Source organism: Rana temporaria, chromosome 2 (genome assembly GCF_905171775.1).
Source record: "Rana temporaria chromosome 2, aRanTem1.1, whole genome shotgun sequence".
NCBI lineage: Eukaryota > Metazoa > Chordata > Amphibia > Anura > Ranidae > Rana > Rana temporaria.
This window is the reverse complement of record NC_053490.1, coordinates 521,089,463-521,107,521: the sequence shown is the minus strand read 5'-3', so window position 1 is coordinate 521,107,521 and position 18,059 is coordinate 521,089,463. Positions and strand designations below refer to the sequence as shown.

General features: G+C 44.4%; 1 protein-coding gene across 4 annotated transcripts in view; it reads left to right on the top strand.

Annotated features, from left to right (window-relative positions):
• The window catches only part of LOC120928015 (nectin-1-like), a 115,527-nt gene that overhangs the window by 13,474 nt on the left and 83,994 nt on the right, over nt 1–18,059 (top strand). For all 4 annotated transcript variants that reach the window (XM_040339074.1, XM_040339073.1, XM_040339075.1 and 1 more), the window contains exon 3: nt 2,671–2,976. In XM_040339074.1, coding sequence (XP_040195008.1) covers nt 2,671–2,976 — 306 coding nt within the window. The remainder of the gene's footprint in view (nt 1–2,670; nt 2,977–18,059) is intronic.

The following is an 18,059-nucleotide window of genomic DNA, read 5'->3' as shown; positions in this document are numbered from 1 at the left end:
AGACTTGCCATGTTAAAGTATGGCTGTCGTTCCCGCGTCGAATTTTGATTTTTTTTTTTTTTTGCGTAAGTCGTCCGTGAATAGGAAAGGATGTAACTCACGTCTACGTTCAAAAAAATGACGTCGGTGCGACGTCATTTCGCGCAAAGCACGGCGGGAAATTTCTAAACGGAGCATGCGCATTTCAATCGGCGCGGGGACGCGCTTCATTTAAATGAATCACGCCCCCCTACCCGCCCAATTTGAAATACGCGCCGAGAGAAACACTACGGCGCGAAATCTTCCTGGATTCGAAATTCCTCCAGGTAAGATACGGCGGCGTCAGGGCAATTCACTGATACGCTGCGCCAGGGCAATTCTTTGTGAATCTGGCCCTATAACTTTTGTGCAAACCAATCAATGTATGCTTATTGCGATATTTTTGATTAAAAAATAAATAAAAATAAAAAAAATGTAGAAGAATACATATCGGCCTAAACTGAGAATAAATTGGCTTTTTTTTTTTTTTTTTTGGGGGGGGGGGGGATATTATAGCAAAAAGTAAAAAATATTATTTTTTTTCCCCCAAAATTGTCGCTCTACTTTTGTTGTTTATAGCGCAAAAAATAAAAACTGCAGAGGTGATCAAATACCGCCAAAAGAAATCTCTAATAAAAATAGACCAGATATAAAAGAATGGTTTTTAAAGAGTTGAAAACTCTAGCAGCATGGAATATCTTTTCAGTTGCGATGTGGGCCAACTTAACAAACATAACAGAAAATGGAGACAGTGGAAAGACTTTAAGGCCTCTGAGAAATATCTGGGGAAACTATTAGAGGAATAGGAAGGTAAGAACAAACCATCAGGGGATTGGGGAGGAGGGGGGGAGAGGAAGGAGGGGAAGGAAAAAAAAAAAGGAAAACGGAGAATAAACTAAGTAAAAGATAAATAAATAAAATCGTATATAACCACAAATGATGCGAAACTGGAGTAGAGACAATATATATGATTAAATGAAATCATGAGCAAGTCTCTTGCTATGGTTAAGTCTGACGTGGGTTTATAGAAAAAAAAAAGAAATCTCTATTTGTGGAAAAAAAAAGGACGTAAATTTTGTTTGGGAGCCACGTCGCACAACGTCGCGACTGTGCCGAATAGCAAAAAGTGGCCCGGTCATTGGGCAGCCAAATGGTCCAGTGGTCAACTGGTGATTGCTCTCTTTTGGTGGTATTTGATTACAGAAGAAATGTGTATCTAGAAACTCCAGTAATTCAAATAGAAAGTCTTTATTGCTACATACAGGTACAAGACGGCAAAAAAAAAAAAAACGGGTTTTGCCACAAAATGCTACGATCAAGGCCTTTGTGCCGAAACGTGTTGGCTATTTTATTGTTTCTGTCCCCTACCTGTATGTAGCAATAAAGATTATGGATTATTATTTTTTCATTTTTTTTTTTACTTTTCGCTATAATACACATCCCAAAAAAATGTATTCATCAGTTTAGGCCGATACGTATTCTTCTACATATTTTTGGTAAACAAAAAATCGCAATAAGCGTTAATTGATTGATTTGTGCAAAAGTTATAGCGTCTACAAATTAGGGGATATATTTATGGCATTTTTATCATATCATTTTTTTATTTTATTTTTATTTATTTTTTTAACTTGAAATGGCGATGATCAGCCATTTTTATTGGGACTGCAACATTACGGCAGACAGATTGGACACTTTTGACCCTTTTTTATTTTTTTTGGGGATCAGTGACATTTATACAGCGTTCAGAGCTTATAATAGCCACTGATTACTGTATAAATGTCACTGGCAGGGAAGGAGTTAACATTAGGGTGTGATCCAGTGCCGATCCTGACCTCCCTGGGGCCCTAAGCAAAATGACATGTCACATTAAAGTTGAGAAGCGGGGGGGGGGGGGGCTGACGGAGGGGGGGGTTTCTTCTTCTTACCTTCTCTTCTCCCATGCAGCCAGCGAGTGTTGAGAAGCTGGAGGAGGGGCCGAAAATGACTTCTCACCAGGCGGGGCTTCTAGTAATTTGGGGGGCCCTCCGCAGCTTTGCGGGGCCCTAAGTGGCTTGCATAGTGAGCCTATAGGGCGGATCGGCCCTGGTGTGATCAAGGTGTTAAGTGTTCCCTAGGGAAGTGTTTCATACTGTGGGGGGAGGGGACTGACTGGAGGAGGAGAGAAAGATCGCTGTTCATAATAAGTATGAACACCATATCTGTGTCTCTTCTCCTCTCTCCTGACAGAACGGGGATCTGTCTGTTTTACATTGACAGATCTCCGTTCTGTCTCTCTCATGAGCGATCGCGGGTGTCTCTAATCTGGCCATGGTTCTATTGTAATCAGTGAAATAACTGTCCTGACAAAGCCCCAGCTTTGTCCCAGCTGGCGGACGTTGCGGCTGCCGGGCACACGCATCGGCTCTGTCGTCACACGGGCTCCCCCTAGTGGTCTTAAAGCGGTTGATGTACAGCTAAGGTGATTTGCCCAGGGGAGCCAACCTGCCACAGTATAACTGCGGTGGCTGGTCCTCAAGGGGTTAATCGAGTATAGGTTGAGTATACTGAGTCCAGTAGCGTGTCGGTCCCAATCATCTGTCTGGTTGCACATTATAATAGTTCTTTGGTATTATCTAGTGAGACGACTTACGAACTGTATCTTTATGGTTGCAGCTAAACCAGACGTCCGCGTGGAACCTCCACCAGATCCGGCGGTGGCAAAGTTGCCCTATCAGACTGTGGCCATTTGTGTGGCCGGAGCAGCCAAGCCAGCGGCTAATATTACTTGGTGGACAGACGGGTTGGATTATAATTCATCGGAGAGTGAATTTCAGAACAGTAACGGGACGGTGACCACCGAGAGTCGGCTGAGAATGGTCCCGGGAGCCGGAATAAAGGACCGTAGTGTGACTTGTATCATCTCACAAGGGTTGGCCTTACCGCAGACCGAGAAGAAGCTGAATATACAGAACGTACAATGTAAGTAGGACAATTGCTGGGCTGTGCTGTGTGAATAGAGACATTGTACAGCAGGGGAGTCATTGGTGATCCTTCATGGGAAAGGTTACAGATTGTCAGGACAGTTACTCCACTGATTACAATAGAACTATGGCCAGACTACAGACATACACAATTCTATCCAGCTGTAAATGAGCATTAAACAGGCCCTTACTAACCTCTGTAGCTGCCTATACTGTGGAATAATTCATATTCAAATAGTTTAACTTTATTTTCAACAACACATATTATGTGCCCCCCCCAACCTCTCCAAGCAGGGACTTGGCAGCCTGCCAGCCTTCTAATATTGAATGGAAACACAGATCAGAGCAGAGGTAGAGAAGGGGAGAGAGCAGAGTGCTGAGGCCCCCAATGACGTCACTGCATTTTTTGTCATTTTTTTAACCCCTGCGAGCCTAAGATTAAAAGAAATGGCAAATGCCTAAACGCAATTTTGCAACTTGTAAAAACCGTGCATATCGCAACTTCTTGGGCATCCCGGTGGAGTATGATCTTTGACTTCTCCTCCCATGTTGTGCAGGTAGATATCTCCAGCTCTATAAGGTTGTCTACCCCTGCAATAGTGCACTTTTTGCACTTTTTTTTATTTTTTGTTGTAAGACAGGAAAGCAGTTTTCATAAAAACCTACATAGCAGAGGTAATGGTAACAAAACATCGAAACAGTAGAGACATATTGGAGGGAACAATTAAACCGACTCTGACCAACAAATTCATGAATATAGATCAAGAATTTATCTCAAGTCCGCAAAAAAAAAAAAAAAAAAAGGACCCTAAAGTGCAACCACTCTCGTACCCCCATGGGTCAAAAAAAAAATGCAAAAATTTTCCTTTTTTTTTTTTTTTTTTTTTTTTTTCCATCTCCCCATAAAAAAATAAAAAATAAAATAAAAAAATGCAAAAATGCACTATCATTTTTGTGCTGTACTAAAAAAAATAGGAGATATCTATCAATAACAATGAACATTTTTTTTTATTTATTTATTTTTTTCTTCCTAAAACACACTAACACTAAGAAAAATACTGACCTTTGATCTTGACCTTGACCCAAACACTAACCCTAGAACTGACCTAGATCAAACCTTGATCTAGGTATTTATTTTCCTTTTTTTTTATTTATTATTATTATTATTATTATTAATAAATTATATATAATATTTTATGTCATGACATCACTTAACAAATAAAAATGACAGCATTCAAACAGCCAAACTTCTTTCAATGCTTTTAAGTGCAGAGGAGGGGTTTGAGGTCTTTTAGACCCCCCCCCCCCCAAAAACCCTCCATAAAGAGTACCTGTCACCACCTATTACTGTTTTTTTTTTTTTTTTTTTTATTATTATTATTATTCATGAGTGTATTTCTTAAAAAAAAAAAAAATAGCATTTGGAAGACCACTGCGCAAATACAGTGTGACATAAAATATTGCAACGATCGTCATTCTAGGGTCTCTGCTTAAAAAAAAAAAAAAAAAAAAAAAATATATATATATTTGCAAGTACCGTATTTATCGGCGTATAGCGCGCACCCCTAAAGTGGACCCGCATTACTGTAAAAAAAAAAACATTTTAGTACTTACAGTTTTGGTGTCTTGCGCGGCGGCCTTGTCGGGTCCGTCTGCGGCTTCGGTGGTGTCCTCCCCGCTCGATCCCCGCGCCGAGTTTGAACTACTGTGCCGACATATACCGAGCGCAGTATAGTCGGGCAGGCTCGGCTCCTCTCGCGGTCACGTCCTGTACGTGACTGCGAGAGGAGCCGAGCCTGCCCGACTATACAAAAGTGTACTGCGCTCGGTATATGCAGGCGCAGTAGTTCAAACTCGGCACGGGTATCGGCGTATATCGCGCACCCACGATTTTGCCCTGAATTTCAGGGAAAAAAAGTGTGCGGTATACGCCGATATATACGGTAATCTTCTTCTAGCAAAAAAATATGAATTTTAACTTGTAAGCAACAAATGTCAGAAAAAGGCTTCGGCATGAAAGGGTTTTAAGTTTATCTTTTTATTTGCTATCCCCCCCCCTCTTTTAACTTTTGGGGGGGGGGGGGGTTCCCCACTTCCAGGGAGGTTTTATTTTTCTCCCTCCAAGCTCCGCTTTAAAGCTTTCACAAGAGAACAACATAAACTGAGCAAGTCTTCTGAGAATAAAGATTTCCTGGCAAAGCACCTATTCTCTGCATAGGGGGGCCCCCGGAGCCGGTGTGAGGTTGGAGGGGGGCCCCCCGGGGATTTCTGAAGGTGAACAAACCTTGGCTTTAAAAACAACAATAAAAAAGTGTTTTTTCGACTTGACTAAAGTTTACAGAAACGGCAAAGAGCGCAATGTGAAGTACACTAGATCTACTCTCATCACAAGGCCTGATGTAAGAAGGTTTTGTACTTTTATTATACTAATTAAGTGAAGTGAACCATGATGACCATACAGGAAGGAGCAGAAGGGAGTTTGTTATGGGTGGGGGGCTGGGGGGGTGACAAGTCCCAGGGGAGATACGCTTGATTCCACACGTGTCCTCAGAAAAATCTAAAGTGTAGTTTCGCATTAGTAGTCAAATTTGGGAAAGCCCCATTATACAGTGGTGTTCCCATTCACACGGCATGTTAAAGAACGGTTACGAAAAATGATCTTGCCTTTTAGGCCTCCGTTCACATCTGACAGTTTGGGTTCACTGACAGAATCTCCCCGTGAGCCTGTCCAGAATTCCAAATCGCACGGTAAAATAGTGGTAAAATGCACTATACGTGTTCGGGTGGCGTTCACTTTTTAATGGCACAATAAACGCTGTTTGGTTTTGGCCAACATTGGGCCCCATGTTTACAGCAGCCAATCCCAATGAGCGTACATTGGTTGGTTTGCGCAAAAGTTATCATGTCTACAAACTATGGGATAGATTTTACGTTTTTTTTTTATTATTTTTTTTAACAGGACTGCAACATTGTGGCAGACAAATCGGACACCTAACACTTGACACTTTTTTTGGGACCAGTGATCATACCTGGTCCTGGTCATTGTACTAATGACACTGGCGGGGAATGGTTTACCATCAGGGGCGATCAAAGGGTCCCTAGGGGGGTGCTTGCTAACTGTGTGGGGGGTGGTCTGATTGGGTTTAGACAGAGACCCGTGTTCCTGTTTAGCAGGGACACACGATCTCCATCTTCTCCCCTGTCAGGACGGCGATCTGCCTTGTTTACATAGACAGATTACCATTCTGCCTCTCCCGGGAACATTTGCGGTGGCCGATGGACATGGAGTCCAGCAGAACCGCTGACTGCCATCCCCCTGTGTCCAATCAGCGCACACTCACGCCTCCGGCGGCGTATAGGTACGTAATTTCGTGCAATAGAGCTAACCTGCTGCAGTACATATGCAATAGGTGGTCGGCAAGTTGTTAAAGTGCTTGTAAAACTTTAAGGTTTTTCACCTTAATGCATTAAGGTGAAAAACCTTTTGTACTGCAGCAGCCCCCCAGACCCCCCCCTTTTTTTTTTCTTCCTTATCTGGGCATGATCAAATCCAGCAATGTGCATGAACCTTGCATCTCCCAGTCACTATCGCTCTCCTCATTGGACAGATTGATAGCAGCAGGTGCCATTGGTTGCCCTCAATTTGGAGGGCGTACCGGCTAGACAGATGACCTGAAGGTTAGACGAATCTCGCTTACATGTTTCTAGAATAGTTAGTTGAAGATAAAGAGTTAGACCTGGACCTATATTATTTATTATTATTAATATATATATATATATATATATATATATATATATATATATATATATATATATATATATATATATATATATAATTTTTTTTTAAGGAGAATAATATAGATAATAGATCCTGGGCAGTACTTTGGGAATCCCATAAGGGGCCAAGCCCAACCCTTGGAAAAACAACCCCACATCATAATTTCCCCCTCCCCCGCCACAAAATGATTTGGAGGGGTGGCCCAATACTTTTGGAATATAGTGTGGATGAGCGAGTTTGGGGTGGAGGAACTTAAATGGTCACTAAAGGAAATTTTTTTTTTTTTTTTAGCTAAATGGCTTCCTTTACCTTACTGCAGTCCTGGTTTCATGTCCTCATTGTTTGTTTTTGCTTTGATGTTGCTGTAATTCTTCTCTGATCTGGACACTTCCTGGTTGTCTGTTTCCTGATCACCACAGTACTGGGAGATTTCTCACGGTGGTGACCAATCAAGGAGGTGTGATTACTGTGTGTAAAACGAAACTGGATTGGTGCTGAGAAGTTTTAGACAAAGTATCACTGCCCTCTATTGGCTCTCTGTGCATCAGAGAACCAGGAAACAACAGCAAAAACGAAACTAAACTGCAGGCACATTATATGATTGGTTTTTATCTGTTTTTAATCATTTTTAAAAGGAATCAGTTAACTATTATGTCTCTATACCCTGTAAACAGTCATTTCAGCTTAAAAATTGTTTTCCTTTAGTGACCCTTTAACTGGCTTGTAGAACCCTGACCTCATACTGATTGAACAGCTTTGGACTGCTAAAAATCAAGGCATTTCAGCAACTCTGCGATTCCCGGAAGATCTAAAGGAATTTTTTGGTCTACCATATCTCAAATTAGATAACCGGGGAAACCCTTTCAGACCATGCTCGGGTATTGGTTGCCCTTGATTTGAAGGGCATACCAGCTAGATGACCTGAAGGTTGGACTAATCTCTCTTACATATTTCTAGAATAGTTGGAGATATAGTGTTGGACCTGGACCTATTATTTTTTTATGGAGAATAATATAGATAATATTTTGTGGACAGTATTTGGGAATACCATAAGGGGCAAAACCCAACCCATGAAAAACAACCCCACATCATCACCCCTCCACCAAATGATTTTGAAGGGTGGCCCAATACTTTTGGCTATGTAGTGTGGATGACCGAGTTTGAGGTGGAGAAGCTTAACTGGCTTGTACAGAGTCCTGACCTCAACCCCATAGAACAACTTTGGACTGCTCTGCGATTCCCGGAAGATCTAAAGGAATTTTTTGGTCCACCATATTTCATAACTGGGAAACCCTTTCAGACCATGCTCTGGTATTGGTCACCTTCGATTTGAACATTGAACACTGGCTAGACAGATGACCTGGAGGTTAGACGAATCTTACATATTTGTTGGGGCTATATGGCTCATTTACACTTGCTTTGGACACGCTTTGTTAAAGTTCTCTGAAGTCAGTCAAAGCTCCTGTCACTAAATAAAATGGTTACCTTACAGTCCTATTTACACCTTGCTTTGCTTTGGCTTCGCTTCAAAAATGATATCCCATGTAGCTTCAGTGGTGCTTCAAAGTGTCTTCAAAGCCTCCATAGAAGTCTATGGCAAAGCTCGCTTGAAGCTCCACCGCAGCCTGTGTGTGTCACCACCCGCAAAGGAACCGCTGGATATCTTAGGGCGGCACGTTGCCTCTTTTCAGGTCACCTGTGGCCAGGTGACAAGTGCACCCCGCTGGGGTCAGGGCTGCACCACAGGGTAGTGAACCCTATGGCCGACTGCTGCGATCAGAGAGGAAGCGTGAGCCCAAGATTTCCCAGGGCGCGGAGTCTAAGACCCAGCTTTGTGTTCACCAGAGCCTCTGGTGGTGAGGATGGCCTTCGCCACAGCTGGATCCAGGTCGCGACTCCTGGGGTCCCAAAGGTCACGCTCCGCAGGGAGAGGGGGGAAGCAGAAACCAGGACAAGCGATAGTGATGGGTAAGCCGAGGTCGGGGCAACTGGCAGACAAGGATAAACAAGGAACAGACCAAGGGTCAGGGAAACAGGCAAACAGGAGAAGTCAGAGATGAGCCAAGGTCGGTACACAGGAAGGTAAATGTAACACACTGCAGACAGGAAGGAACAAGCTACAAACAAAGGTTGAACAGCACTGCAGACCTGTAGTGCAACAGTTAATATAGACTTCTTGGGATGGGTGGGGCCATACAGGGAGGAAGGTGATAAGACAGCCAGAAAGAGGGTCAGGCCTCTAATGGACACATGAGACAGGTAAGCTGCCAGACTTTATTGCATAACCATGACACCTTTATTTCCTCGCCGTCCAGGGTGATGGATGAGAATAGAGAAAGTTCAATGTCCACACTTAAAGCGGATGTGCCACAAAAAAAAATATATTAAAAGCCAGCAGCTACAAATACTGCAGCTGCTGACTTTTAATATAAGGACACTTACCTGTCCTGGAGTCCAGCGCCGTCCGCAGCAGATGATGAGCGATCGCTCGTCACCCTGCTGCTCCCCCCTCCATCCACGGTGAGGGAACCAGGAAGTGAAGCGCTCCGGCTTCACTGCCCGGTTCCCTACGGCGCATGCGCGAGTCGCGCTGCGCCCGCCAATTGGCTCCCGCTGTGTGCTGGGAGCCGAGTGTTCCCAGCATACAACGGGGGACGGACGGGAAGCAAGGAAAAAACCCGTCCTTGCCCGTATCGCAGGGCCGGAAGTGGGTGCAGATACCTGTCTGTAGACAGGTATCTGCACCCCCCTCCCCCCTGAAAGGTGTCAAATGTGACACCGGAGGGGGGGAGGGTGCCGATCAGCGCGACTTCACTTTAGAGTGGAGATCCGCTTTAACACTACACTTCCTTTTTAAAGATGTATTTGCTGTACTTGGTAAAAGAATAAAATAAGGGGTTGAAGGGTAACAGGTAAATGGGTTCACGTGCATTATTTCAATCGGGAAACACTCCTGCTTCCTGTGACACAGCTTTCGTCGCCACTCTAGCCAGAGTGGGTATTGTGCACCCGGTGGGTTTCTCTCACTAGCCTAGCAGCCGGAATGGCGCACGGAATAGGGTGCAGTCTCTGCCACAGACCTTCCCACGAATGGAGACACTTTCGGTCCAAAATCCTTGTAGTACAGGATTCAGCACCCGGATCTCTCCAGACTAACTTCTTTCAGAGGGACGGAACTGACAGGCGTTCACCATCAAGCCTTTCAGTAAACGGTGCGTCCTTTGATGAAGTTCAAGGCCTCTCTTGAGACACCAGCCTCGTGCTTGGTCCTCTCCAAGATAGGTCCTTCATCAAGCAGCATCCTCCCTCAGGACGGACCGCACAGGATCACCTTGAAAACGTAGATCCAATCTGCCTTCTGGGCCTACTTAACAGATCACAACCCGGGACCAACGTGAGCCAGGATTACAGGAACACGCACCCCTGGACAGGAGGGGCCACACACGGGGTGGTGGGACAACAGACCCAGGATCGACGACCCAGGTCCAATGACGTCTGTCCCTTAAGTACCCCTCCCAGCATGCACAGCGGAATGATCAACCCCCACCGATTGGCTGCCGAGGGGAAATGCCCAAATCACCTTTGACCTAGGTGCTGCCACCCTTGGCCTGGAGTAACAACTACACCCCAGGCAAACATTAGTGGTCACTCACAGCACAGCTATGGCTGGAACAGAAGCCAAATTTGCTCAAAATCATACAGTCAATTACCGTATTTATCGGCGTATACCGCACACTTTTTTGCCCTGAAAATCAGGGCAAAATCGTGGGTGCGCGGTATACGCCGATACCCGATTTCCCGCGCCGAGTTTTGAATACTGCGCCGACATATACCGAGCGCAGTACACTCGGGTATAGTCGGCCAGTCTCGGCTCCTTCCGCGGTCACGTCCTGGACGTACAGGACGTCAACGCGGGTAGCCGAGCATTGCCGACAATAGACGAGTGTACTGCGCTCTGTATATGTCGGCGCAGTATTCAAACTCGGCGCGGGAAACGAGCGGGGAGGACGCGAGAACGATGCAGAAGGACGCCGGACCCGACGAGGCCGCCGATGGACGCCACGCAAGACACCAAAACTGTAAGTACTAAACATACTTTTTTTCCACAGGATTCGGGGCATCTTTAGGGGTGCGCGGTATACGCGGGAGCGCGTTATACCGCGATAAATACGGTAACTCTCAGAATTCCCCCTAAATTTGAAACGGCGCCAGCCCAACAGGAGCAGGCCGATTATTTATATGTGTGTGTGTGTGTGTGTGTGTGTGTGTGTGTGTGTATAATATATATATATATATATATATATATAATTACACACATCATTCTAAATTACTATTATTATTATTATTATTATTATTATTATTATTATAATATATCCTGGTCAGTACTTGGGAGTTCCATAAGGCATATGAGAGGGAAAGTAATATCAGAAAGGGTTAAAATGAATAAACTGTGGCTGGTTGGAATTTCTCCTACATGAAACTCAAGGTCTAGAACAAATACATAAAGAAACAAATGAATGTCAAACCATGATAAGACTAGTAGGAAAACAATCGGGCTCACATGAGTGCGACTGAGGTTCCCAGCATAGGGTCCGGTTCTGTCCTCTTCACCGGTTCAAATGCGAATCGGGTCTGAATTTTTGCCAGAATTTTCACCTGAATCAGACCCAAAGACGCATTGGACTTCCTTTGGAATGCGGACCGCGGCCGCCCTGGCCATATGTCAACCGGCTCCATTGCGATCTGGGCACACTCGCATGTTATGCGAATTGGATGTGGAGAAACCCGGCCTAAAAACTTTGATGGTACAAGATACTAAACGGGCATTTAACCGCTAGCCGACCAGCCGTCTGTCAGTTTTACGGCGGCAGGTCGGCTCGGCTGCGCGAAATCACTAAATATATAACGTGATTTCGCATTTTAGCCACTAGGGACAATGTATGAACAGCGATCTGTCATTTCCCCTAGTCGGTCCCACCCCCCTTCAGTTAGAACACACCAACCCCTTTCTTGCCCCCTAGTGTTAACCCCTTCCCTGCCAGTGACATTTTTTACAGTAATCAATGCATTTTTATAGCACTGATCGCTATAAAAATGCCAATGGTCCCAAAAATGTGTCAAAAGTGTCCGCCATAAGGTTGCAGTACCGATAAAAATCACAGATCGCCCCCATTACTAGTAAAAAAAAAAAAAAAATATATATATATAATAAAATGCCATATTTTGTAGACGCTATAACTTTTGCGCAAACCAATCAATAAACGCTTATTGCAATTTACGAAAAATATGTAGAAGAATACGTATCGGCCTAAACTGAGGGAAAAAAAACGTGATATATATATATATATATATATTTTATATTTTTTGGGGGAATATTTTATTATAGCAAAAAGTAAAAAATATTCATTTTTTTTTTTCAAAATTCTCGCTCTATTTTTGTTTATAGCGCAAAAAAATAAAAAGCGCAGAGGTGATCAAATACTACCAAAAGAAAGCATTTGTGGGAAAAAAAGATGGCAAATTTGTTTGGGAGCCACGTTGCACGATCGCGCAATTGTCAGTTAAAGCGACCCAGTGCCGAAACACAAAAAGTAGCCCGATCATTGACAAGCAAAATGGTCCGGGGCTGAAGTGGTTAATAGAATGATAAACCGGGAAAAATATTGGTAGGAACAATACGGCCAAGGAATACCGTGGGACATAGAGCTAAAATGAAGGATAAAAAAGGAGAGATAAAACCCTCTACAAGTGATGATATAAAAATCTTTCAGGAATATCACTTCAGTTTTATTTGGCAGCCAACAGTGACAAATAAAAAAAAAAAAAGACCGTATTCAAAAACGCTGATCTTGCCGTTTTTGTTATACTTTTAAGTGCAGCGGAGGGGTTTGGGGTCTTTTAGACCAAGAGCCTGGGATGGACCTGTGTGTGTGTGTGTGTGTGTGTGTGTTTGTTTTTTTTTCACATACAGCTGTCGGCGGGAAAGCCCACTGACAGCTGATGACTCATCGGTTGTTAAGGACGCGGTAGCTGGCTTCCCGGCCCCCTCCTTAGCAACTAGTTCTATAAAGTGGATGTACAGCTTATAAAAAAAAATAAATAAAAAATTACGGAAAAAATCGCGGTAAAAACAAAGGACTTGCTGTTTTGGATGCGGGTTCATTGAAGTCTATTACATGCAAAACACTGCATTTCCAAAAATGCAGCGGCACAACATTGCATTGATGTGAACGTGCTCCGTAGGAACTCATGTTAAAAAAATCAAAAAATCCCTGTATTTCTGAAAAATGCATCAAAAAAACAAATTAGTGTGAATGGAGCCTAAACCACTGTAGGTTTATACAGTGCATCCACAGTGCTTCACTTTTTCCACAGTTTGTTACAGCCTTATTCCAAAATGGATTAAATGAATTATTTTCCTCAAAATTCTACAAACAATACCCCATAATGACGACGTAAAAAAGACGTTTGTAATCTTTGCAAATGTAATAAACATAAAAAACAGAGAAAAAATCCCATGTACATAACTATTCACAGCCCTTGGTCAATACTTTTGTTGGAGCTCCTTTGGCGCCAATTACAGCCTCAAGTTTTTCTGAGTATGAGGCTACAAGCCCGGCACACCTATTTTTGGACAGTTTCTCCCATTCTTCTTTGCAGGAACTCTCAAGCTCCATCAGGTTGGATGGGGAGCGTCGGTGCACAGCCATTTTCAGATCTCTCCAGAGATGTTCAAAACGGGTTCAAGTCTGGTCTCTGGCTGGGCCCCTCAAGAACATTCACAGAGTTGTCCCGTAGCCACTCCTTTGTTATCTTGGCTGTGTGCTTAGGATCGTTGTCCTGTTGGAAGATGAACCTTCTCCCCAGTCTGAGGTTCAGAGCGCTCTGGACCAGGTTTTCATCAAGGATGTCTCTGTACATTGCTGCATTCCCTCGATCCTAACTAGTCTACGAGTTCCTGCTGCTGAAAAACATCCCCACAACATGATGCTGCCACCACCATGCTTCACTGTAGGGATGGTATTGGCCAGGTGATGAGCGGTGCCTGGTTTCCTCCAGGCATGACACTTGCCATTCAGGACAAAGAGTTCAATCTTCGTTTCAGACTTTAAATTCCAGAGAATTTTGTTTCTCATGGTCTGAGAGTCCTTCAGGTGCTTTTTGGTAAGCGCCAATCGTTCTGTCATTTGCCTTTCACTGAGGAGTGGATTCCATCTGGCCACTCTACCATACAGGCCTGATTGGTGGAGTGCTGCAGAGATGGTTGTTCTTCTGGAAGATTCTCCTCCCTCCACAGAGAAATGCTGGAGCTCTGTCAGAGTGACCATCACGTTTTTGGTAGGGTTGTCCCGATACCGATACTAGTATCGGTATAGGGACCGATACCAAGTATTTGCGGGAGTACTTGTACTCCCGCAAATACCCCCAAAGCCTGAATAGAATACTCACCCCCCATGCAGCCATGTCCCCCCACATATATGCAGCCACGTCCCCCTTAGAAGCAGCCACATCCCCCTTAGAAGCAGCCACGCCCCCCCCCCCCATACCTGGATGCTGCCGCACCGCCTGGTTAATACGGGCGGTGAACATTACAGCTTTCATTTGAATAGCTGTAGTGTTTCCCGCTGCGCCGTGTATAGACACTCCCCCTTGCTCAGGTGATCTGTCCAATCCCGAGCAAGGGGGAGTGTCTATACGCAGCGCCGCGAGAATCACTACAGCTATTCAAATGAAAGCTGTAATGTTCCCCGCCCGTATTAACCAGGCGGTGCGGCAGCATCCAGGTATGGGGGGGGGCGTGGCTGCTTCTAAGGGGGATGTGGCTGCTTCTAAGGGGGACGTGGCTGCATATATGTGGGGGGACATGGCTGCATTTGGGGACACATTTAAAAAAAGTATCGGTACTTGTACTCGGTCCTAAAAAAGTGGTATCGGGACAACCCTAGTTTTTGGTCGCCTCCCTGACTAAAGCCCTTCTCCCCCGATTGCTCAGTTTGGCTGGGCTGACGCTCTAGGAAGAGTCCTGGTGGTTCCAAACTTCTCCCATTTACGGATGATGGAGGCCACTGTGCTCATTGGGACCTTCAATGCTGCAGAACATTTTCTGTACCCTTCCCTCTGATCTGTGCCTCCATACAGTTCTTTCACTGAGGTCTTCATGGCTTGGTTTGTGCTCTGACATGCACTGTTAACTGTGGGACCTTTATACAGACAGGTGTGTGCCTCTCCAAATCATGTCCAATGAACTGAATTTGCCACAGGTGGACTCCAATAAAGTTGTAGAAACATCTCAAGGATGATTAGGGGAAATGGGATGCACCTGAGCTAAATTTTGAGCAAAGGCTGTAAATACTTATGTACATGGGATTTTTTACTTCTGTACATGGGATTATAACTGCACATCACCCTGAACACACCATCCCCACCGTGAAACATGGTGGTGGCAGAATCATGTTGTGGGGATGCTTTTCTTCAGCAGGGACAGTGAAGCTGGTCAGAGTTGATGGGAAGATGGATGGAGCCAAATACAGGACAATATTATGCCGCGTACACATGGTTGGAATTTCCGACAAGAAAAGTTCGATGTGAGCTTTTGGTTGGAAATTCCGACCGTGTGTAGGCTCAATCTGACTTTTTCTGTCTGAATTTCTATCAAGAACAATTTGAGAGCTGATTCTTAACTTTTCTGACAAGAAAAGTTCTTGTAGGAAATTCCGATCGTCTGCATTCAATTCCCGACGCACCAAAAACCACGCATGCTCGGAATCAAGTCGGAAGCATTGATCTTAATTTTTAAAGAAATGTTAATTGGGTTTCGTTCCATACATGCTGGTAGGTTAACTGGCTCCCGTCTAAACTGACCCTAGTGTGTGTTTGTATTGAGATAAGGACCTTAGATTGTAAGCTTCTTGAGAACAATGACTGATATGATTGCACAGTATGTAAAGCATTGTGTAAATTTTCAGTGCTATATAAATACCTGTAATAAGTTATAAAATAATAATAGTCCACAGTCTGGCCTCTTTAACCACTTCCTGATGGGCGTACGACTTTATACGGCCGCAGGGTGGATGGCAATTTCCGGGAGGCCGTCTATATACGGCCTCCAGCCACATCACTGAGATGCCGATGCGCATGCCTGGCGGCCGTGATGTCTGCCAGGCACCCGCGATCAGCGGTTACACAGACAAGGACGTGGATCTGTGTGTGTAAACACACAGATCCATGTCCTGTCAGGGAGAGAGGCGAACGATCTGTGTCCCTTGTACATAGGGACACAACATCGGTCACCTCCTCCAGTCAGTCCCCTCCCCCCCACAGTAAGAAACACTATGCAGGGTACACATTAAACCCCTTCCTCACCCCCTAGTGTTGACCCCTTCCCTGCCAGTCACATTTATACAGTAATTGGTGCATATTTATAGCACAGATCGCAGTATAAATGTGAATGGTGCCAAAAATGTGTCAAGTGTCCGCCATAATGTCGCAGTCCCAATAAAAATCGCAGATCGCCGCCATTACTAGTAAAAAATAAAATAATAATTCTGTCCCCTATTTTGTAGGCACTATTAGGTGGATTCAGAGAGAGTTAGGCCGGCGTATCAGTAGATACGCCGACCTAACTCAGAATCTGCACCGTCCTAAGTTTAAGTGTATTCTCAAACTGAGATACACTTAAACCTATCTAAGATACCATAGCCTGCGCCGTCGTATCTTAGGGTGCAATATTTAGGCTGTCCGCTAGGTGGCGCTTCCATTGAGTTCGGCGTAACCTATGTAAATAACTAGATACGCCTATTCATGTACGTACGTGCACCCGTCGCAGTAAAGATACACCGTTTCCGTAAGAGATACACCGCTTAAAGATAAAGATGCCCCCTAGGTGGCGTAGCCAATGTTAAGTATGGCCGTCGTTCCCGCGTCGAAATTTGAAAATTTTACGTCGTTTGCGTAAGTCGTCCGTGAATAGGGCTGGACGTAATTTACGTCCACGTCGAAACCAATACGTCCTTGCGGCGTACTTTGCCACAATGCACACTGGAATATGTACACGGATGGCGCATGCGCCGTTCGTAAAAAAACGTCAATCATGTGGGGTCACAGTTAATATGCATAAAACATGCCCCCCACATCCTCATTTGAATTAGGCGCACTTATGCCGGCCTATTCACGCTACGCCGCCGTAACTTAGGAGGCAAGTACTTTGTGAATACAGTACTTGCCTATCTAACTTACAGCGGCGTAGTGTAAATGCCATACGCTACGCCTGCCTAACGTTGCGCGCCCCTACCTGAATCTAGCTATATAACTTTTGCGCAAACCAGTCGCTTATTTCGATTTTTTTTTTTTTTTACCAAAAATATGTAGAATACGTATCGGCCTAGACTGAGAAAATATTTTTTTAAAAAAAATTGGGCTATTAATTATAGCAACAGCTCTTTTTTTTGTTTATAGCGCAACAAATAAAAACCGCAGAGGTTATCAAATACCACTAAGAGAAAGCTCTACTTGTGATGAAAAAAGGACGCCAATTTTGTTTGGGAGCCACGTCGCACGACCGCGCAATTGTCAGTTAAAGCGACGCAGTGCCGGAAGCTGAAATTTCACCTGGGCAGGAGGGGGGTATTTGTGCCCAGTAAGCAAGTGGTTAATGTCGCGTACACACGATCGGACATTCCGACAACAACCGCAAATTTTATTTTCCGACGGAATGTTGGCTCAAATTTGTCTTGTGTGCACACACGGTCACACAAATGTTGTCGGAAATTCCGAACGTCAAATACGCGGTGACGTACACCACTACGACGAGCCGAGAAACATGACGTTCCATGATTCCGAGCATGCGTAGGATTTTTGTGCGTCGGAATTTGGCTACACACAATCGGAATTTCCGACAGGAACTTTTGTTGTCGGAAAAATTGAGAACCTGCTCTCAAACATTTGTTGTCGGAAATTCCGACCGTAAATGTCTAATGGAGCCTACACACGGTCAGAAATATTCGACCAAAAGCTCACATCGAACATTTGTTGTCGGAAATTCCAACCGTGTGTTTGCGGCATTAGTGTAAATTTACTGACGGCGAAAAAAAAAAACCTGAACGATCTTTCTGGGTCCCTCAATTCTTAGGAAATCTGTGGGTGACGGAAGTCCTCATCATTGAAATCAAAATATTTACTATGTGAAGCATGTAGACGTTTATATGGGAAACACCCATTAGATGTATTTACATGTTTCCCTTTTACAGCGTGTTTTTGTTCTCAGAATTTTCCCACGTACCGCATATCATAGCAACTGACTGTAA